The 23,730-nt window shown below is 44.3% G+C and overlaps 1 protein-coding gene across 7 annotated transcripts in view; it reads right to left on the bottom strand.

Annotated features, from left to right (window-relative positions):
• SEMA6D (semaphorin 6D) overlaps positions 1-23,730 on the bottom strand; it is a 245,611-nt gene that overhangs the window by 8,734 nt on the left and 213,147 nt on the right. For 5 of the 7 annotated variants that reach the window (XM_058033410.1, XM_058033416.1, XM_058033414.1 and 2 more), the window contains exons 3-16: positions 5,876-6,017; positions 5,387-5,498; positions 4,732-4,792; positions 4,564-4,626; positions 4,376-4,477; positions 4,065-4,155; positions 3,668-3,787; positions 3,135-3,223; positions 2,173-2,390; positions 1,933-2,064; positions 1,580-1,735; positions 1,325-1,498; positions 464-604; positions 287-364 (exon numbers count right to left, since the gene is read on the bottom strand). In XM_058033410.1, the coding sequence (XP_057889393.1) occupies positions 287-364; positions 464-604; positions 1,325-1,498; positions 1,580-1,735; positions 1,933-2,064; positions 2,173-2,390; positions 3,135-3,223; positions 3,668-3,787; positions 4,065-4,155; positions 4,376-4,477; positions 4,564-4,626; positions 4,732-4,792; positions 5,387-5,498; positions 5,876-5,984 (1,646 nt within the window). In that variant the 5' untranslated portion in view covers positions 5,985-6,017. Of the gene's footprint in view, positions 1-286; positions 365-463; positions 605-1,324; positions 1,499-1,579; positions 1,736-1,932; positions 2,065-2,172; positions 2,391-3,134; positions 3,224-3,667; positions 3,788-4,064; positions 4,156-4,375; positions 4,478-4,563; positions 4,627-4,731; positions 4,793-5,386; positions 5,499-5,875; positions 6,018-21,865; positions 21,914-23,730 lie in introns of those variants that run through there. The other 2 variants (XM_058033412.1, XM_058033413.1) reach the window with 2 other exon arrangements.

The raw sequence follows: 23,730 nt of genomic DNA, 5'->3' as shown, positions 1-23,730 counted from the left end.
GTTTGCATGCTGCAATTTCTTGCCTTCCTGCTTCCAACTGCTCTTCCTACAGGTCTGCCGGTCCTCCTACACATCTAAAACTCCTACTGAATGCAAGTCTGCACCCAGTGGTTCCAGAATTAGGCCAGACTTAGCATTCAGTTCTCTTACAGATACAGTCCACTGGGAAAAAAAAATCTTTAAAAAACCAGAGATTTAGTAACTGTGTGCAAGGGAAGAGCACAGGGCATGAGCTCGTGTAAAGCATATTTAGAGATGCTGGGCTAACTTAGAAAGGAGTACTTACAGCATGCCTGGTGTCACTCTTCCACATGCCTCATGGTCTAACCAGCCACAGTACGGGTCCCGTGAAGCAATACACGCCCTTGCAAGAGAAAAACCCCAAAAGATCATGCATTTTTAACTTCCTTCCAAAGAAATGTTGGTGCCCTTGCTTTAGGGGGGATCAGGAAGGGAGCCATACTTTTTACATGACCCGTGACGCTCACACCGACTCAGGGGAATTCTAACGACGCAGCTGGAGAATGCCACGAACAGAGCATGGTGGTCTCTGTCCAGCTGGAGGGAAATGACTCTTCTGTCCTCCTCACTTTCTGCATTACACCTGGTCAGCAAAAACAAGAGCAGGCCACTGCTTTAGTGACTGTAGTACTTTGTGCACTAAACATTTTATTTATTGTCTGTGTAGCTACTGAACAGAAACTTCTCACATACATAAATGTAACCTGTGACTCTTTGCTGAGACATTGCTAAACAAACCTCTGAGTTATCAAATGCTGGATTCTGCCTCCTGCTAACATCTAGGTGAGAAGTTTGCAGAGCTATGTAGGAAAAAAAAATCCAAATCCATTTTCTTTGGTTTCTCAGTCAGCATAAGTATCATGAGAGAGCAGAAGAGAAGTCCTGTATTGGATGGCTGTAGAGTTTAACCGGAATGCTTCCACTCCCAAAAATAATGTGTGCCAAAAAATAAACAACTTTAAAATGATCAGATATTGGTTATACACTATCAGCCACTCTTGAGCAACCCTCAGATTAAGCACAGATCATTTCTTTTTAACATCACCAAAGACTTCTGATGTTTCAGAAGTATTTGCGGGAGAATTAGACCATGTCACTGACGTCACTGGATAGGAATTACATTGTTCATTCAACCCATGCAAAATGGCAAGTGACCAAATACTTTCAGGTTATTCAACATGAGGAACATAGTGAAATGACAAATAAGTGGTGATGTTGGTGATAATGAGCTAGTTTACCATAATCTTTTTTAGCTAGGTTCCAAGGACTAGATGAAGAGCTTAGATGTTCTGGTAATACTTACTTTGCATGATTATATGCTTCAATCTCTTCCAGTAATATGCTGTCATTCAAAGAAAAAGGCCTGGTCTTTGCCAAGATTTTAAGTACTACTCCTGCTTCGGAGCCAACAAATATGACAGTGTAGTTCTGGTAGGGTCCAGCAGCGTGGTCTACAGCAATTGCTGTCAATCTGTATCTAGCAAGACCAGAAGGCACATAATTATCAGCAAGTTGTCTTGTTTTCCTTTTCACAGGTGTTACTTTTAAACTGTCATACCTGACACGTGTTTTGGTAAACCAGGGCTCCTCAGTGACTGAGGGAACAGCTGAGTCCATCAATGGATGAGATTTGATGAAGGAGAGCGTTTCGTCTGGGAAATCAATGGAGGTTTTGTAAGCCTCTGCTAGGCCATGTTTTGCACAGCAGCCAGGTCTGAAATGAGAACAATATTGTTTTCCTCTTGATATTTTAGTTAATGAGAGAAGGCAGCCGGTTAATGAGCATCCTTATGGCTGAAGCATCAAGCTCTGCTTTGGGTTTTACCCAGCAAGGCACTCAAGAGTGCAGCTGATTTAAGGTAGTTCTTTACAGGGACAATGTTATGACATTGTGAGTTAAGAACCTTTTACCTTGGCTTTGGTACTTTGTCTTCAGGTACAGCTGTCCAAACAGAGTCAGGAGTTTTTTGTTCTTTAAATCTTCCTTTGAAGACTTTCTCAATGTCATCCATGCTGAAAGCACACACTGCTGAACCAGGGATGCTGTAAAATTTGAAAAATAGTTTCAAGAACTCAGATTACAATGGCACCAATCTCAGTGTAAGAGAGAACCTGAGATCTGCCTTTGATGAAAGGTTGCTCATCTCTTACCTGTTGAGCTGTGTGGTGAATACACCCACAACAGTGGGCACTCCATTGATTTCTATGATGTCTGTGATAGACTGCAGAACATCAAAGTAGAAGAATGAATCCCCAGGAACTGAGCAGTTGAGCCGAGCTTTCAGAAAGGATGTCCAGTGCTTCTCCAGGACCCTTTGGGAGCCCCCCATGTCATTTTTGCAGATGCGTGCCACACGGGAATACACAGCCTGTAAAAGGAAAAGAGAAGGAAAAAGGGAGAGAGGCTTGAGAGATGCTAGGGAAACAGTGCTTGTTTCTGAACTCTTAATAAAACACCAAGATAATGTTGTTAACAGGAAGCTGCCATTTATCTGCACAGAGATGATGAAAGCAAATGGTGTTCAGCTCGTAGTGCACAGGCACTTAATGTATCACCAAGCAAATGCATCTCCACAGTTTGCTCCCACCCTTTTCACCTTCAAAATCATATTGTTAGTGAGATTTAAAGACTTTAATTAACCATGTGTAAGGGATTTAATAATTTATTGTAGAATATCCTTCCATGGTGAGGCATGAGTATTATACTCTGTACTGGCATGACTGAATTATTCAATATCCAGGGACATTAGAGAAACTTCTTTGAAGCTCTCCTTTTGTGTTGTTTTCTTTTGTTTCTTTAATAAGCATGAAAACACCCTCAGCTTTTCCAGTACTTGGCACAAGAGTTAAGGCAACAGCAGCACTGAGGCAACAGCACATTGAAAGACACCTGTAGCGAGCTCACTGACAGTGAGAACAGAAACAGCTTTTTGGTTGAAGAATGCACTGCTCTAGTTTGCTTTTTCTCCCCTCCCTGTAAATTATAACCATGGTAAAACTGTGCAAGCTTTGTCCTAGTTCCTCCTTCATATTATGAACTGTACTTGTTTCTGATGCTGTTTTAGGATGAACTCCTTCTGCTGTGACTCAACGCTCACGGTGCTGATACTGACCTTGCCTAAAGTGTTGTGCTCTACAGCAATTTCTCGGAAGAAGAAATAAACATAGTTCCCATATTCTATGGCATGGAGGAAGTGTGGCTCTGCAAGAAAGAGCAAGAAGTTACTTCAAAGAACTGCTCAATGGCCACATGACAGTGACACTGTGAGACTTGGCAGCTCCTGCCCAGGTCCACACCAGCCAAGGTGAGCTCCAGTCTTACAGGTACTTCAGGATGTCCATGTACAGGTGCACTGGAGTTCAAATGAACTTCAAGTCTTTAGCATTGGCTAATGTACTGTAACAAGGCCCCACAGAAATTGCATTACAACTAAGGCATTTAGTTAGTACAAATTCATTTGTTGAAGGATTTAACAAAAATTTTGTCTGTTTTTTTTTGCATTATGCAGCTTTTTAATATTCTGAAAGCCTCATACATGCTGACATTGTAGCATATGTGTAAACCAGGCTGACTGTGAATAACCTGACCTTCTGTGCTCCTGAAATGACATTTGCCATGTGTATGGGAAAATACTCCCCAAATTACCTTTTATCCATTTGGAGTCATACTTTATTGTTCTTAAGGCAGATCCATCCCCCATGCTGCGATAAATAACAGCATCACTTGCCAGGAAATCTGCTACTGTTGCCGAATACAATTTTCCATCTAAAATGGAAGTTGAAAACATGGTATTAAGAGGCCTTTAATAATCTAGAGAATTCTGACTAGCCTGTATTTTTCCCCATTTCTTTACTGTCACACTTCCCCAGACTGCTGTAACCTATTTATTAACAGGTCAGCTTCTAATCCTTTGGAGGCCCTTTAAAAAATTTAAGAGCGGGGGCACCATGACACCTTTAGCTTTCCTGTGCTTGCTTTAAAAGCTCTCTGTCTCCTTTGGTGTCATTAATCATTTAGACTCATTACAAGTAAAAGTTCTTACCAGCAAAGAGGGCGACATTGGTTTGTCTGGCATCAAATGGGCATCTTGCCAAACCACTAATTTCCTCCCCATCATACTCTAATGTATTCAACTAGAGAAGAAAAATAAATGGGTGATAGTGTCATTTCTATTTTGTGCACTGGCACAAAAGCAAAACATTGTCTTTCCACAAAACTTAATTCAGCACATTGGCTTCTGTCTGTTTTTATTTCACCTTGAAGCACTCTCCAGGCATACTGGATATATTGGCTATGGTATAACCAGTGCAAGCAAAACCAGTAACAGATTAATGACATCTTCAGTACTCTTACCCGATAGTATCTGCACATAGGGTTAAATGCATTTGTTCCACAGACAAACACCATCTCATCATTTCTTGGAACAAAGACTTTAATGAAGTTATGGCATTCATCCTGAAAAGAGAGTAAGATGTATTAATCACAAACTCCATGTATATAATAAATACTAGTGTCATTTTTCTATAATGTGATAAACTTACTTTGTGTTTGCCTTTCATAGCACAGTTCTCTCTGTCCTGCTGCTTTGATCTCCACGTTAATTTCTGAAAGGAAATGGAACATTTGAATTCCTTGCCACAGCAAATTGTTAAAACAACCCATTAAAATGAAAGAAAACACCTCTCCCTTTCCAGCAGGCATCTACTCACCTTGCTTGGGATAACTTCTGATTTCGGAACTTCATTTAAGTTTACAGTATAAACCTGGTCCCTGTTTGCAGAGTAAAAAGACAGCAGTAAATTCATTAATTCTGTGCCTCTTTATTTGATAAGCCAAATCTATTTTCAGAATGTTATGTTAGACCAGCAACTTTTATGAAACAGAATTCTGTGTTTAATGTAAATGGAAGAAGGTTGTTCATGTGTAACATGGGGTGGCTTTGATTTTTATTGCTGTGGTCCTGAGATAGCACCTGCAGTGTCCAGCTGTCCATCCCGGTCTGCCCATTCTGCTGAGGACTAACCCGGGCTGTAAATAAGTAAGTGTGTTATCCTCACTTCCTACAGCCCTGACGTGTCAGTCCAAGTTTAAAATGATCAGGAGAGGTTTTTATCAGGCAGGGCAGTAATATAAAAGAGGGAAAAGAGCATTTGATCATTGGTTTAAGCTTAACTACAGTAACTGCAGCCTTCAAATCCAATTTTCATGCACTGGCCATGGATATAGTATATTTCTCTGGGAAATTCTGCCCCAATTCTAATTTTTATCATATTCTGCACATTTTTCTAAATGAATTTTACACATAAATGCAAAACCAGAAGAGAAAAGAATTTTAATCTAATGAACTGAGTGAAGGAAAATTACCTGCCAGTGATATAAAGTGTGTCTCGAATTTTCAGCATTAGTTGGAAGTCCAGTCTGTGCTGAGATTCATTGCCTGAAGGGCGTCCTCTAAATACTGGATATTGCCTTGAATCTGCAAGTAAAAATGGGCTACACCATCACTCAGGATTATAGAGCTAAAGAATCAATATATGGCATTGATTAGCTGTATATACTAGGTGTAGAAGGGTTTAAACTAAATTCCTTGAGTAATGTCTTGAATATAAATGAGGAAAAGATGGCTAATGTCAGCAAATGTTCTTTTTCCTGAAATTATTGCTGTATTTCTGATTGCTTTTTTAAGAAAATGATTAAGTGTTCTATTAAAGATACAAAGCCAGTAAACACATTTCAATTTGAAAGGAATCAGATTTTTTTTAATTTCCCATGGTGGGGGGCAAGGAAAAAAAAAAAAATCAACATTAGAACTTTTTCCCTGGTGCTTATCAGCACTTTATGCAGATTACTTACAGTGGTAGTCCACGACGTTGATGGGGTCCTCGTCTTCGGGGAAGCTGACGGCCCGGCACGGGGACAGGCTCAGCAGTGTCACCAAGGCACAGAGCACGGGGAGCCTCATGGCTGGGGACAGGTGACAGCACTGCTCAACTACCTGCACACAGGACAGGGACACAGCGGTGAGGCTGCGGCAGCATGGGGCACTGGCAGCAGGGGACACTGCTGGGAAACTGCTGCGTGACACGGCCCTGCTCCAGGCTGCTCTGAACCATTGATGGTTGCTAATTCTTAGCTGGATTTGCAGGCATTTCCAAAGAAATGACAACTGTCAGCCCATTTAATTCACAGAATAGGAAATAGAACATACAGGCTGCTGACCTGGCAAGAAATATTGTCAAACTTGGGATTAGAATTTTAATTAAACTGCAATCTCTTTCCATCCTCTCAATCACCAAATGTCATCCAACACACCCTTTTCCCATGCAGCACCTAAATCTCATCCACAAAGCGTCCTGACACACACAATGTGTCTGAACATCCCTGCTGTGTTTAATGTCATTGCTTGTTTCCAGGCTGTGCCATCTCAGTGCTCAGCCCAACGTCCCATTGTCACAGACCTGATGTCCAGGACCAGGCACCTGATGCTCTGCCTTGTGCAGTAACTTACACCTGTGCAAGTAAAGTAAAAGTAAAGTAAATGCAAAATGCTGCCCCTGCAGTGTGACAGCATTGTCACACACTTCACAAGGGTGGCAAGAGACTCAAATGGGGATGCAATGCTGAACCACCTTCCCAAGATCCCACTTTCCCCCTCACTCTATCTCCTACTGTCAAAGGCTTCAGAGGCTTTCACCTGGGGGTTGTGTGTGTGTGCTCTGCAGATCAGACAGCACAGATCATGACAGCACCACAACATTAGACAACAAAGCTTTTAAGAGGGGAAGGGAAACAGAACTTCTTCAATTAAACCACAGGGATATTTCAGTGAGCAGAATGTAACTACTCAAATTGCAATTTGGGTAGGATGCAAGAAAACTCATCTCAAAGTGAAATGTGATCCTTAATGACTGCAAGTGGACTGGGCAGGGGTCATATTTCTCATTAGAAACCTGGCAAATGTAGTATTATTCCCTCCTCCAACCTTTTGGAGGCATTCATTCAGCCCCGACTCACAGGTCAGAGCTCTGAGTCATCAGCTCAGTGCCTTGCAGTTGCTGAAATTGGTTATTAAATGCTTTGTCTAAACAGAAAAAAACCCAAAACCTTTCCATTTTAATGTTTTAAGACTTTCAGTGAGAAGAATATGTTGCCAACACAAAGTGCCAGACCTGATCCAGCAAAGCACAAAAGTATTATTCATTTAATAATTTGAAAAGCAATTAAAAAACCCCTTCATAACAACACTTAGCCTTTCAGTAATGCTTATGGGGGACGAAAATGCTGTATTTGTTAATTGATCCTATGGCTGGCTAGGGGCAGGGCTTCCTCCTTCCAGAGGCTGCTGAGCTGTCAGTTTGGGCTGCACTGTGAGGAGAGCAGCTGAACGGCTGGGAACATTTGGGGATGGGGTGGGGGTGTTGTCTGGATGCCTGCCCATTACAGACTGACCTGGAAAGAAGCATTTTCACTGTTAATGATATTTCTGTATCTCAGTCCACCAGTCCAGAACGAATGGGCTGTGCTCTTAGTCAAGATTGATGAGTGCAGTGGTTAATAAACACTAATGATTCCTGGCACTTTCCCTCTGCTCTTCCTTGTCCTGACATGGCCTCTTCAGCTGAAGCATCTTGCGTTAAATTACTAATGAGCAAACTTAAAACAAACTGGAATTAATAAAGTTAGTCAAATTAGTTCTTTCTTGTGAAAGCACCATTAGAGCAAAGTCCTGCAGCACTGTGGCTCCCAGACACAATAACAAATCATTAATGCTTGTGCAATCTTTTTTTTTTTTTTTTGGGCTTTTTGTAAGGAAAAGCAAGCTCCAAAGATCCAGCCCATTCCTTTTCCAGTGAAAGAGAAAGGGGAGACACATAAACTGCACGTTGAGTTGGTGCACAGTAACATCTATAAGGTGCTTAGTAAAAGTCTTCCCTGAAGCCTTGTTTTCTTGGAGAACAAATGAATACAAATTGCCAAAGAGCAAGAAGCTCTCCCAGACATGTAGGCTGCAGTCAGCATAGAAGATGAGGCTGCTTGTGGCCCACATCATGACTCAAAGAGACCCTGGCCCAGCTTCAAACTGCACACAACTTGCAAATTGTACAAGTTCCACCTGTACCAAGCAGGGGCATGTAACATGAAGCTTCTTTTCCCTTCCAGTGTTCCATCTGGGAAGAATAGACTGGGGTGACAATCACAAATCTTCCATGTAACCTGCCTTACAGATACTGACTTCTGGACTCCAGGAAATGGCTGCAGAAAAAAGGGCAACTTATATTTGTTTTTAGGTCACAATTGTCAAAGGGCAACTTGTTTTTAGGTCATGATTATCATGTCCAATATGCAGCAAACTGTCACAAAAGCAAACAGGAAACAACTGAAATGCCAGGTAAATAAAGTATCAGTTCTCTCAAACAGATTTAAATTTCAGGCAGGGTATCAAACTCACTAAAAGAATGCAAAATTTTGTAAATGTAAATCCAGAGGATGTGTTTCCCCAGAGGTTGCATCCAGAGCAGAAACAAACTCACATTCCCCCAAAAACCCTCAAACATCTCAGGATACTCCAGAGATGAACCCTGAGAACACACAGGACAGGAATAGTTATGTTCAGCAATCTTTTCTAACTAAACATCATCTGTTGCAAACTTTTATCAAAGAAAATACGGACATGAAGAACAGACCTTGGTCACAACAAGACAGAAAAGCAGACAGAGAGTTGCACTGGATCAGCAAACCACAGGTAATCACTTCTCACCAGCCAGGCAACAAGTAGAGATTTCTTTATTATTTTGCTTGGAAAATTACTAAAAGAATATTAACAGTAGCTCTGCTTTCCAGCTACATATGAAAAGAAAATTCACCTGCTTCAAGAGGCTCTTAAATGCAGCTTTTATCTGGTTGGACACAGGCTCAAGATCAGAACCACTGCAGAGAGAATAAACTGGGAAGAGCAGCTGTTTCCTGGATAATCAGAAAAATGGGCTCCATCTAGCCCTTGGAGCAGGGGTTTATGACAGCCAGGTGTAGCCTGGTAGACACAGATAGACTGGTGTGAAAGACGTAATTCCTGCCACATTCAAACCTTTCAGTGGAGGCCACAACTGGGGACTACAAATAACAATGCTGAAATATCTGTTAGGCCTGAAATAGCTGATTACGAAATGCTGGCAATGTCTACCTTCAAGAAAATGCAGAAAACATTCATACTCTGGGTTTGATTATTTTCCCCTGCCAGGATTCAGCCCAGTCTTTGATTAATTTCTCTTATAAATTGCATTCCTCGCATTTCTGCTAGAAAACAATCCATGGCAAGTGCAATGTTTGGAAATTACCATATTGCTATCCTTGTTTTGCAGCTGGGGAATTGAGGCACAGATCAAGGCTGACTTTGTGGCCCAGGCCAAGCACCAAAAAAGCTTTTTCAAAGGTTCTGAGCTGCTTGGGGTCAGATGTGCCCCTTCCCTGCAGCATGGGCACACTGAGCAGTGTCCCTCAGGTGAAAATGGGGTTACAGATCAGAGCTCCTCTGGCCACGTGGCCTGTGCCATAATGAGTTGTGTCTGCAAGGAGAAAGAACTAGAGGTGTAAATGTTAACTGGTGGCAAAAATCCACCTTGTTAAGGAGGAGAGCAACCTGCCTGAGACAGGCCTCAGGGAGATGCTGTTGGTCAGATGGGAGGCAGGCAGTTGTCCCAAGTAATAAACTGGCTCTTTGTGGCTGCCACCTTTCAATCTCAGATAGAAATCCCATCCTTCAATTCCTGATTGGGGGAATCCAGAGAAGCAGGATATAATTCCTGTTAAAATATGAGCCTCCCTTCAAACAATCACACACGAAGGGGAACAGGCTGGTGTTTCTTGCCCATTAATCTATTCCAGCCTTTGACAACGTGCTGGTGACGCTCCATCAATCATCTTTCCGTGCACTGCCACGTAAAAGAGAAGGGGGAAGGGAAAGGGCATTCAGCCAGCTGGGGAGAAGCAAAATATAAAATGGCTCCAAACCAGACTGATGCAATATTTTCTACTTACTGGGAAAAAAAAAATCTTAAAAATCTTCTTAACATGATAAATGCTTCCCAAAATGCTAAGCACAGACAGGAGCGCAGTACAGCAAACCCAGGCTCAAGTTCAAGACAGGTCAGAGCAAAAGATACATCCTAAAAGTGTGGAGAGTTTGGCAAGGAATGGAGGAAAGGGTTGCAATAATAAAAGCTGACTAAATGAGTACATCGCCTTCCTGCTCCACCAGACCCAGGCTGTTGGGTGAGACCAAGGATCCCCTCTGTGCTTGTAGTACAAGCTGGCCATAATGTTGAGGGGGGACAGGCAGAATTGATTAGTAATATGCTGAGCCTAGTCAATTTATGTTGATGTGGTTTCCCACAATCCCAGCTGACTGGACTTGGACAAATCAGGAAATCCCTGCTGTCCTCTGTTTCTTCCTGCATGCAAATGGCTCCCTGAGGGCACTAATTAGTGCAAAGGCACTGATTAGTGTCTTTCTCAGATGGCACCTTCTGAAATTTTGAGCATGAAACCACTCTAATAATAAAAGTTAAGCCAAAACTCTCCCCTTTATTTTGGATGCAAAGGACTAGTGCAGAAAGGATAAAAATCTTGTTTACTGCAGTCTCAGGGATTATCTTTTGATGTACAAATCACTTATAGTCTACAGCAGTTAAAAAACACTACCTGGAAAGGGTATGGTTCAAGTTCTGGGCTTCATGAAGGTAAAAGCCTGCAGGCAGTGACTCTGCTTAGGGGGGCTAAGGATTTGCACCTGAGTTTACTTTACTTGCTGATGGTAACTGCTGCCAGGGGGGGGAAGTTCAACTTGAGCCAGCTGCAGAGAGAACACAGCTCACCAGTGAGTGCAGAGTACAGAAAGGGAGTGCTGCTCAATTTCAGATTGTCAACCAGGTCAATCCTTTCAGAAGACAAAATGTTTAGAAGAAAATACATGAAGTTGGTACAGGCTGCCTTCAGGGGCGCCCTAAACTTGTAGAAATGTACACGTTGGCAACCAGAGATGCACCAGAACATCCACCCAGAATAGTACCTCATCCCTACTGTGACTGGAGTAAAATAACTCCAGAGCAGAGCCACGCACTGGGGGAACCAGGCAAAAGTGTGTTTTAGTAATCAAAATAGGAAAATGGAGCCTTTTTGTACCATCTGAGTTGAAATATAAAACCAGCATGGCCCAGGGTCTGGTGTTTCAAACTCCAGAGAGGGAGCCAACAATTCTTTTTCCTATCTCTATTTTTTGGTCTTGGTCTTTTTTTTTAATGTCTTACTGTGTGAAATGTGTATGATGAGTCATTTGCTTACAAGCCAGAAAGTATTCCACATAGAATGCAACATTTGCCTTAAAAATCTGTATCAGTATTTCTGATAGGAAAGGCAGGGGATTAGATTCCCATTTTAGGTCATATCTATACATAGGTTTTCCAGTGATGCAATTGCATTACAGCGTGGTAAGTCCTCCCAAAACAGGGATACAACAGCATCAATGCAAGTGTGATTTTCTTTATAATGTCTTCTTTTTAATGTCATTCCAGTATGTGTTTCTCCTAATGAAGGCTGACTTCAATAAAGTTCCTGAAGGCAATGCCTGACACAGAGGTTTACAGCACATTCAAATCTCAGAGATTCTCTATGATGTGATAAATCCATGTTGTGGAATTTGGTGACAGATTATTTCAGCTAATTATCAAATAACACAGGAAAATATTTGTGGCTATAATGAAAGAAAGGTACTGAATTCTTGCAGTCCCTTTCAGGAACATGAGGCATGATTTTGTATGAATGCATAGGAAATAACTCTTTCTGTCCTATACACCCAAATGTAAACTTGCAGTACGCAGCCATCCTTACTTTTTATAACAACTTTAAAGTCTGCAGCTCTGAGGAAAAAAAAATTAGGATATTTAGAGCTGAGATATTAATTGAGCATGAAAGTGCAAATAACAGGTCTGTTATTTTAAGATAATACTTGACTTCTTTTAAGGATTCTGCATTAACACCTCTTGATCTATGCCTAAGTAAAAAAAGATAGTTTAATATTAAAGTGATGAAACCCTACCAGTGAGTATCACAGCTTTCATCTTAATTGGCTTATGGCACTGCCAGCTACACTTCAGTTGTTTGCAGGCTTTGAACGTTGCAGCAAGCGCATCCCTCTTGCTCTAGAACGAGTTGACAGAACTTGCAAAATGGCTGGGGTGACTTTTAATGATGCAAGTGTTTAGTGGTTGATTAGAAGCACTTTGAGGGCTAAATTCTCCTGTGATCAGAAATTTACTTGAACACCAGATAGTTTCAGCAGGAAAGGAAATAAAATGCTAAGCAAACTGTAAGTGATTGCCTCAATTATGGTTATTTTAAGTTAATTTTTGAGACTGAATGTTAACTACCTTCTCTTACAAGGTTGACATGGAAGTCCTGCACCTGAAACCAATCTTGGATTTCAGCTAACATCTATGGTCACATCTGTTCTGTTTTGCAGAGCTCCTGCAGGACATGCTTTTCCTACAAGCTTGCCAGGGCTGGGCTATCAGTGATGGAGTGCAAGGTGCTTTAACTCCAGCAGTGCTCTGGATCCACCATTTTAGCAGACCTGCATTTCATTAATTCAAACTGTTCATGCCCAGCTGGGACTGCCCTAGGATATACTAAATTTATTCGTGGAGGTGTCCACAGACTGATGCAGAGAATGTCAGTACAGTGACCTCTGTTCCATACTCTGGGCACTGATCCTCCATTAATTCCTGGCCATGGGCAGCAGGAATTCCTACCCCTGCCCTGACCCCAACCCCAGAAAAGCAAAGCCACCCTGCTGGGGAGAGCAGCTGTGGCTCATCAAGGTGAAGTCCTGAGCACCTCCAGCTTCCAGTTGTGTCAGAGGTGTCTGATGCTTTTGATTAATGTGTTTTAGACCAAATACTTTTATCCTGAAAACTAGGGAGAACCTTTAAACCATAATGGCAAAGACCTAATTATCTCCTGAAGTACACACAGGCTTGGATGTAGGTTCAGTAACACTCAAACTACCTCCCTTGGCCTGAAACAAAAGCCTAAAACCTGACCAAAGTATCACTTTTCCCCCCTCTAGGAGGGTTGGCTGCAAGTGTGGGTCAGTGCTGTAAGTGAAGGAAGTCAGTGTTCTTCCTGGAAGCCTGCAGATCATGATTTACATAGCAAAACTGCCACTCATTTCAGCATGGTTAGGCATCATCTGATAAGGTAACTCTGAGACAGGAATAAACCAGTACTTGCAGGTGAGGACACAACAAAGGTCTCAGGCACAGCTTGCACAAGCCCAGGGAGTTGCTGGCAGCACCCTGGGCCTGCTGTGTCCCAGCCCTGCTGTGTCTCAGCCCTGCAGAAAGCAGTCTAAGCAGCCAAAGCAGCCTTCCCCTGAGCAGGGCTGCAGCCCCAACCTGAGATAAGTGCTGCCCACCTGAGGCCTGGCTGGAGCCCAGGAGGTCAGGGTTTGCCTACTGCATGAAGTGAATGGGATGTTTTGAAATGGAAGGGAGGTTTGGGGGAGGGAATATGCACCAACAAGCAGGGCAGATGGAGAAAAAAGGGATTTGCACTGTGGAAAGGGCACATCTGCTGTTCAACAGGCTGTGCCTCAGACAATGTTGCTGTCAACCTCACTCCAGAAAGCATCACTTCTTTCCACCCACCCTTCTCCCCTGCTATAAACACCCCTCCAGCATCTCATCACCGTGCCTTGCTGGAGCATTGCTGGCTTGAGTTGCTGCTGCTGGGGAAAGGCTGCTGCATGTCACTGCTCTCACTCCAGAGAGAAGGTAAATGGCTGCGGAAAATGCAAAGGGAGAGACAGGAGAGGACTCCAGCGGCAAGAGGCACGTGAGAGATCTTAAACACTGTGCTGGTATTCTCTGAGTGCCATTCTCAGGGCTGGAACAGTCAGCCAGCCTTGTCTGCAGGAATACTGCCCACAGAGACTGGGGAACAACGTGCTTTTAACTAGCCTTGCCTTTTCTGCACGGGCAAATCTGGTAGCAGGCCACCCAGTTACCTATTTGTAAATGCAAAGCATGTGCTCTGCCCCTTTCCTGGGCACCATCAATTACATGCACAAAACACAGGCATGAAAACCTGGAGGAACCTTGAGCTCGAAGTTAACAATTGCTATTATCTTGTTAGGATTAAAGATTAACTATGCCAGTAAAAGGATGTGTTATGAAATGTCTTTCCCAGGCTTACAGTAAATAGAGAGTTTCGTTTTCTTGGTTTTATTTTTTTTTCTTTATCTCAAAGTCTTCTCAGGATTTAGAGTAATTATTAAAAAGGGCTGCTTTTATTTACCATAACGCCAAAATGTTGTCACTTGCCACGTGACTGCTCATACTTTCATTTGAGATGTCGTGCAGAAACACATGGAAATCTGGTGAAGGCAAACCAATTTTAGAACATGTTCCGAGCAATTGTTTTGCAGCACTGCCCTACAGTATGAAGTCTCTTCCATTTCTTAAATTGCCTAATCAAATGCAGACTCTGTTCCAGTCACGCTAAATTTTCACATAATGGCAGAAAAATACTTCTTTCTAGCCTAGCAGTGAACAGTTGGATCACATTATCACATTTGCTGCCTTTGTAGTCTCCAAGTGTGTATTTGTGTGTCTATGTATATACATATTCACAGGGGAGGGGGGAACACCGTGCTCATGTGACACCCTGGGGATGGTCAGAGGGACAGGGACACACCTTGAGAGGTGCCTGTGCTGAGGGTCTCTTGGGGGATCTGGCTTACCAGAAACACAGAGCAGTAGGGAAAAATTTATTTTTATGTATTTAAAAATCAGATGTATTAGTGCAGCATTTGATCTGGCAGATTCCTGGCCCTGCATTCTGTTGAAGTTATTACACTGATATAAATGCACTAAGGTAAACTGCACCTATTTGTTGCCAGTTTGGGGCTGGAGACAGGACTGTGAAATGTGTGCCATGGCTCTCCCTGCTCTGGGTCCCAAGCTTGGGCACATCCCTGTGCTGATTTGGGGAACTCTGCCCATTGTGCACAGAGCAAGCACAGCCTGCAGAGCCCATCCATGGCAGTGTTTGCAGCTGGATGCAGCCATGCCGGGCTCAGCTCTCCCCCCTCTCTGCTTTACTTGGGCTCCATCACCTCATGACAACATTCACTCTTCGAGACAGGGAAATATTTGCATCACAATACTTTGGCATTTTGACTTGTGAGCCACAGAGAAGTCACAGATCAGACCTTTCAGAGTAAAATGTTAAAAAAAATATATTCAAATCAGTAACACATGGACTGCAAGTGCTTGAATCAAGGTCAGAAGGAAATCTCTGCCAAATCAGGGAATGAGACTTAGGGCTTTAAAGCTTTCTATTACAGCCTGTTCCATTCTCTCTTCCACATTGGCCTCTCCAGATCCCCAATACAATTACAATGTTTCCTTAAATCCTTGGGTTGTCACAAGGAATATTAGCCAGTGTAACAACATGACAAGATAATCATACCTATCCCCCACACTATTTACGTCGGCAGGTCTATTTTTCTTACCCCTCTGTGCCAAATATTTAGGTTTGTGCTGGCACAGCTTGCTGCTGAAGAGCACTGTTCAGCCATGAGCAGCGTTTGTTATGTTTTTGGTGAGGATGAAAACCTGATGCTTTAGGGGGAGGAAAAGCCATAATCCACTCTCACAGTAAAACCTGTACAGTGGTATGCAAGACAAAAAATTTCTATCCATACCCTTGCAGGAAATCAGATTAATCCCCAAAGCATGAGATTTGATTATTTTTGTCTGAGGTTATCATCAAGGAAAAAAATTACATAATGCTAAAAATATCCACACAGCTTTTACTTTATGAAGAAAATATGATTTACTGAGCAAAAACAAATTACTGGCTTTTCGGTGTTAATCTTTGATAAACACGTGCTGGGTTAAAGAAAGTGTCACAGAGAGAAGTTTGCAAATTGAAGGAAACCATTCAACTCTGCAAGATTATTTTCCCCCTCCCTTATTACTCCTTTCATGAGACACCTGGGGACATTGTTCACACACTGTTGACAGCTTTCCCACTACTGCTTTTCCTCTGTTATCTGCTCCCTTCTCTTCAGCACTCGTCCCCAGGTGGCAATACACAAAAGAGCTATATTTGCAAGGGGTGCCAAAGCTGGCTCTTGGACAGCCATTGAAGAGCCAGAGGGCCCTCTCCTGCCTTCCAGGTTGGCTGCTTCAAGTGGTTTCCCCAGGGCCCTGACCCACCAGGCAGTGCTCTGGCATTTCCCTCCTGGAGCTGCCCTGCTCAGGGAACACCCGCACTGCCTGCACTGCCCTTTCCTGCTCTGGCTACCACCTCACCAACAGGCAGAGCCACGCTCCCTCTCTGGGCTACATTCAAGGGCCATCTAAAATTGCAATATTTAGCCTTAACTATACAGGGAGGTTTTTTTAAAATTAAATACACATTGTTCTTCTCTGTGGTCTCCCAAAACACAATGGTTACACAGCCTGATGGGGCATGAAGGTGTACAACATAGGAAGGGGGTACCTAAATGGAGGTACAGCATAAACAAGGGCTTGACATACAAGCATGAAGATTTTCTTTCAACCCCAAAGTGCATCTGTCATGACAGACAGACACAGAAATAGCAGCAACACTTTGTGCTGGTGCTGCAGTCCCTGCCCACCCCCAGTGCCCGGGAAGAGAGGCAGCAGCACTTGAGGGAAATACCTTTTGTTTCACACCACAATAAAGCTCTGAGGAGGGCTCTACCCAACATAGGTGTGAGCTGGTTCTTTACCACTGCTTGAGAAAGAGAGTCCCAGCTGCCATGACCATTTGGTAAAATAAAGATGAACTGCATAGCTCACATTAAGAAAAGCCTATTGTTGCAGTAATAGCTGAGCTGAGTGACCGGCTGATCAGCTCTCATCTCTTCTGAGGTTTCACTCCCACCGCTGGTGGGCAGCCAGTCTGTGATGCTGCTCCCCAACAGTCACTCGTTACTCTTCTAGATGAGCAACTCTGCGCTTGCCTCCCTGCTGTCCCTCACACACTTGAAGAGCCCCCTAGCAGGCATCTGCCAATTAACTCCTCATTCTCATCCCAGGCTCTCTTCAAAGCTCCCCTTTGCCTCTGATGCCAGAGCCCGTGTGCCCCCTGTCCCCGACACACGCAGCTCGGCTGTGTTTAGGTGGCTCTGCCCCAGCACAGCCGCTGATTATGCAGGTCAGCACGGCTCTCCTGCTTCCAGAGGCCACTGCCCGACTGTACCCGTCTGCCATCTCTTCTTTTAAACCATCCACTGTGGGAACAGGATCCATCCCTTTCATTCTGTGTTTTCCCCAGTGCCCACCCAATTAGAAACTGGGCTGCGATTTGGCTCTTAGATGTAACGGTTAAGAAAAAGTAACGGCAACAAGAAACCTTTCTGCAGGGAGAGTCTCTGTGTGCAAATACGACCTCTGTTATGTTACCAAGGTCAGGCAGACCAAGGCCAATCTGCTGTGTGAGAATATAAATCAAAGCTGTCCAGGGACTGATTTCGTTTACAAAGGTTTGTAACCATTCTGGACAGAACAAATGTTACTTGCTTGCCTGAGCTCCTTGCTCCTCCTCTTCCACCGCCACTTCTTTGCTCCTCCACTCCCACCAAGCCCCTCCCTTCCCACTAATACCTCTTGACCTCCTTTGCTCTTGAAAGCAAAAGTTCTCTTCTAGCAAGAAAGCAGTGGCTCACACATGACAGACAGCCATGCTAGGCCAATTTATTTAAATTATGCAAAAATCTCAACAAGTAAAATTAGCATAGAGTCACAAGTACATTCACCTGCTGGTTACCTGCCATTCAAAGCACACGTCAGAATTAAAACAACAAATGCCGTAACAACTTCTTTCCTATTGCATTCATAGATCTGCAAAACAAACCAAGGAAAGCATCTGTAGCAAGTATTAGAGTCTGGGCACAGATCCTGTGAAATCACATGGTTTCCGTTGTGGAACTAAAAAGGCTTCTACAAGAATGTGTGAAATACACAGCCGAAATTCTCCATTTCTTTCTGTGCTCCTTGGCAGTTTGTGTGGCTAAGTTAAAGTGGCAAGTTCTGTTTCTGTAGCTGGCACTTCCCAAGCTCACCCCAGCCTGCACACTGAGCACACACAGGATGCAGCCAGCAAGCTCCCTCTCGAGTATGGACAGAGTTAATGTCGTCCCACTCCAAACAACAGGTTGCTGTCTCCAAACTGGAGCCTTGAAAAGCAAGAGTCCAGCAGTTGCCTCACTCCTCTCAGCTATTCTCCAGCCCTTCCTTCTGCAGGTGTGCACACCGAGCTGCAGTGGGGCTGGGCAGGGGCACCAGAATGAAAGAAACTTCACGTTCTGGATGTTAACTTTAGTTACCACAGCCAGACAATGCTGCCAGTGGCGTGGAAGAAAAAATTGCTGTAGCCAGCTGTGCTGTTCACAGTCGGGTGGTTTCTGTGTAGCTCCAAATGGTTATGGAGCCAGTAGCCTGTTGTGGCCAAGGACAGGATGATGGATGGTCTACACACACTGTCCAAGCAGGGAGAATGGCAGAAGTTCACTTCAGGGTTGTTAAAATGCTAATCTGGGCTACTTAACAAAAGCCGAATGGAAAAGAAAAGTTAGGGAAATCAATACTACTCATATGTTGTATATATGCACGGCAGATTTGATTTCTGTGGTTAACACAAACATTTGACTTTGGAAGTGGGACAATTCAACAGTCATCCTGTCTGAATAAACTGAACCAACTTCTGATATTAGCTGTACTGTAATTACTGTCAAGCCACGACGAGGGAAATCAGGCTATGGCAACAACACACGGAGCTCCACAAACAGCATGGAAAGGGCAGTAACACTGTTCTCACTGCACACCTCTTCCATGTGACATGGGAACAAATCACAACCCACTTTCTTTTGAACTCAAGGCTGGCAGCTATTCACAGAACAAATAACAGCTTAATAAAATGGCTTAGATGGATTTTAACAGTAACTGCAGTAGCTTATCGGATGCATAAGAAGGGATCATCTGTTCGAGCAGCAGTTTTGACGAAAGCAACATTTGAACTGTTTTAATTACATACAGAGTTGCTAAGACTGAAAATAACTTGTGCTACTCAATGCCAGTAATATGCCTTATTCCATCTTTTCTTAATTACTTGTGGAGCAAATTGTTACTTTATCAAGTGGAAAGGTATCTGATTTTATCAATCTGGAATTGGAGGTATGTTTAACATATGAGTATGTAATCAACCATCATCTCCTCTGTTCAGTTAGCAAACACACAGCCTAAGCCTTGAAAAATATCAGAGACTGCAACATAAGTAAGCTCCACATAAGCTTATACAGGCACAGAAGCTGTTGAAGTACCTGTTTCCTTTGTCTTACCAAAAAAGACTAGAACTGAAAGAGTCTCCGTCATACCACTTTTCCACACCTGATGAAAACTGACCATATTCACCCCTAATCTCTACTTGACTTCAGATTTCAAACTGCTTTTTATTTTTCAGAAGGACAAACAAGCATAGCATTTCAACATTTCCATGCAGGTTCTGTCCATCTAAGTGGCTACACCTGAGTTCAGGGGACACTGAGTCCTGTGTTAAGTGCACTAATGTTTTGAAAGAATTAAAAACCCATAAAAATTCAGAACTGAAATCTGAATGTGACCAACTGTACTTAGACCAGAAGATACACTATTACAAATGCCTAATATACACTTTGAACTGAACTTCCAAGGTGGACTTTTCCTTCACACAGTCGGTCCTGTCCTCTCATGACAGGACCGACTGGCTCAAAGATCAACCGCGAGTGAACTGCATCTATAATTAAGCATTCCATGTAAATGTGCTCTTCATAAATAGACAGCAAAGTTATGGCGGCTCCAGGGGCTGAAATATCTGCTCTAACAGTCAGCTCAGCTCAGGCATTCCCAGAAACGTTCAGATGGTCCAGCTCAAAGGGCGCGGGAGGCTGGGGGGAAAACCCGCAGCCACACAGCTGGTTTGTGGAGCTCTGACAGGGCCATCACTGTATTCCTGGCACACACTCCTGCATCACACAAAGCACATTTAGAAAATGATGTTATCTCTGTTGCATCTCACCATAAAGGAGAGCAGGTAGTGACAGACTGCAGGATATGGGGGAGGAAGGTTCACTGTAACGAAAGGTGCAGATGAAAGTGAGAAGCTGGTTAAATAAACCAACATAGAGCCTCTGGGTTATACTTTTTTGGCTGCCTTTCTGAAAACAAATCTGAGCTACATAATTCAGAATCCTAATAAATTCTTACTACAAACTTTTCCTTCCCGATTTAAAAAAACCCTGAGCTTTATATTAGTTAACACAAAAACTGCTGAAGTTCATAATTATATAGAGAAGAAATCAGAGCACTAAGCTGTCAATTTGTTTTTATCTAAGCCAGAGTAAATGTTTATACAATATCTGCCAACATAACAAAATATGCCCGTCACTTACAACATTAAACATGATTCCATACAGCTTAATTTACTGAAAGGAACTCAAGTAGACTTCAGAGGTGCACAGAATTTTATAGTGTGAATAAAGCAGGGAAAACGTCTATTCTCTTTTGCCACAAAAGTAATTGCAAAGCTTTACAATGAGCTTCCTGTTGGACTTGGGAAAAGGAGAGAACCTCAGAAAATTCTCTGTGAAAGTATTTGTATGTGAGAGCAACAGACCAGCAGTAAATGCCTCTAAGACAGTAGGAAGCTGTTTCTTCAAATAATATTTAGGGAACATTAGTAAGACCAACAACTTGAAGCACAAAGGTATCCCAGTAAAGATGCATGTTTTTTTTTTTTTTTCCCCCAAAGGGAATAACCAGGAGAAAAAAATGCCACACATTTAGAGAGCACTGAACAGTATTCTGGAGGAAGTTTGCTGTAATTCCTGCACATTATGTGTGAAGCGTGTGTGTGTGTGTACATGGATAAGCTACAATACCATCTGTACAGCAAGTGCCACATATGTGAGCATTATGAACCATCATTGCTGCTGCTGCTATGCTCAAAAGTAAATGTATTCTAAGCCACACACAAATACAAATACAAATGACTTTACACACTGAGGGCTGAATTTTGCTCAAATTACTCACAGGCTAATGCCTGTGCTACAGACATAATCTTGACCAGAAGTAAGAAAAAACCGCGAGATTGGCAGAAGCCCACTAATTTAAGACCAGTTATATTCATGCTAACAAGTGGGATTTCCACCGGAACTACAATTTTTTCAACACATCAACCTAAAGCAGTTAATCCAATTTTTCAACTCACAAGATAAAAACACAACAACCATAAAAAAAAAAAAAAAACCAACCTCCACAACCACCCCACAGCCCTTTAAAATACAGGCGTAATAGCCACTTAGATATATCTGTGTGACCTTTCATTTCCATTCATCCTTATAAATAATAAAGAAGGCTTTAAACCCTTTCTAATTACTCCTTGAAAGCAGCTGTATCGGTTTCTGCAGATGAAACGCCCCCACCCCCCCAGAAAAAAAAACAAAGTTTCCCCGCTCTGCACCTGAGCATTGTTTTCGACAGGAGGGCGGGCGCGGAGCTGCCCCTGCCGCGGCACGGGGATAATTCAGAACTGACTCCAGTATTTGTTTCCATCCATTATTGATGGGGAGCTGGAAACGCGGCTCCCTCTGCCTCCCAGCGCCCGGCTGCTGCCGGGGAGCCCGTAAATCACAGCTCGCCAGGCTCCCCGCCCCGCCGGCAGCGCCGAGCCCCGGCCCGGCCCGGCTCAGCCCCCGACGCGGCGCCAGCCCCGACTCACCCCAAGCGCCGCGGGGCGACTTCGCCGGGGATAAACCCGACAGCTCCGCTTCGGCTGCCCCGTCTGCGGCCGGCGCCGGCTCCCGCCCGCTCCGCTCGGCAGCGCCGCCGCGCTCCGGCCGCTCTCCCCGGTACCTGCAGCCGCCGCGCCGCTGCCCGCGGCCGCCGCCCGCCGGCGGGGCCCGCTCCGCCCGCCGTCCCCCGCCGGGCGCCCCATCCCGGCGCTGCGCTGGGAGCCGGGGCGGCGCGGGGGAGGCGCGCCCGGCAGAGCCCACCCCCGCTCCACCTCCCGCCAATGGATTTATTCTCGCCCGCGCCTCGCACCGCGGCGGCCCCCGGCCCGCGCCCCGGCAGCGCCGCGCACAACTTTTCGGGCTCACCGCAGCGGGAGCGCGGCCCGCGGCCGCCGGCGGAGCTCGGCCAGTCGCGCCATGGCGGGGCGGGACCGGCACCGCCCCGGCCGCTGCCCCCCGCCCCCGCCTCCCCCGCCGCGGGCAGCGCCGGGCGCCGCCCCGACACCGACACCGACACCGGCCCCGCCGGCCGTGCGGGGCTCCGGCAAACTTCGGCCGTAGTTTTACCCCTCCCAGCCCACCTCGGCAAACCTGCCCCCGCCCCGAGGCCGCCGAGGTAAACAGCTGGAGCGAAGCCATCGAGAATTTGTTTTGTTCATCGTCGACGCCACCTTCGCTTCTTAAGACAGAAATTTTCATTTCTATTTGGGAAGAAAAAGTCATTGCGAGCAATGCAATTTTGCGAGCTAATGAGACTCGATTTTGCAAACGGGTACTTTGCGTGTGGTGCTGGGGGGATGTCCTTGAAATGACATCTTTTTAAATGCCTCCCCAAAATCCCCTCAGATATTCCAGAAACAAAGGGTTTAATCCCAGAAATGAAGTCCAGGAAATAGCTGTCACTAATTCATTTTTCTTCACATGAAAGATAAATTAATTAAGGCTTAAAGTACCATGGAGTATTTTGGATGCCCCTGCAAGGGAAGAAAAAAAGGATTACTTGCCAAACTGTTTCATCTGTGTTTTTTTAATGGAAAATAAGAAAAAAATCCAAGTAAAAGTAATTCAGAGATTTTTGCTGGGGAATATATACGCGCAGTTCCCAAATTCCTGTCCCTTAGCTGAGCACTGGCTCCACAGTAAAGCCTTGGGCTGGTTGCTTCCCACAGCTCTCCTACCCCTCAGGAAGACAAGCACTGATACTCCCAAGCAGCATTTTGGGTTGATCTGGCAGGTTTTTACACACGCACCACTCACAGCGGGAGCGTTGCCTCTTGAGAACTGATTCATCTAAGTAAGGGCGCCAGGATTTGGCCCATAGTAAATTCTCTTTAGAGATGGTGCCAACAAAATCTCCCAGCCATGGGAATAGAACGTTTCTGGCAACTCAGTCCCCCTTGGCTGTCTCTCTCTGATGTTTCCTAGTGGTGACAGGCTAAAGGCAAGATCATTATGGGCTTCCTCACAGCGAACACAGCACAGCTATGTGGCACCCCAGGAGCTGCTGCCTGGTTAAAGGTGTAAGGACATTATTTTCTCTTTCTGATGAACAGCCCTAATCTGAAAAGCATAAAAATTTGCACAGTGCATGAAAATGCCACGATAGAGACCACTCGCTTGGTTAAGAATTGAATCACAACCTCAGGAGAACAAAGCTGAAAGTGCTTCCAAAAGAAGGATTTGTTTCACAGAATAGCTCTGTGGCCTTTGCACTGGAAGTGAGATACCCAGAGCAGACCCACTGTGGTGGGGATTTGTGCTGGGTATGGAGGGGTGCCTAGGTGTAAGCTACCCACACCAGGACATTAAAAATGTGGAATTTGCTCCCTGGCTTTTGAAACTCCTGATGGTA

This window comes from Melospiza georgiana, chromosome 13 (genome assembly GCF_028018845.1).
Source record: "Melospiza georgiana isolate bMelGeo1 chromosome 13, bMelGeo1.pri, whole genome shotgun sequence".
Lineage (NCBI taxonomy): Eukaryota > Metazoa > Chordata > Aves > Passeriformes > Passerellidae > Melospiza > Melospiza georgiana.
This window is presented reverse-complemented; position numbering and strand designations above follow the sequence as displayed.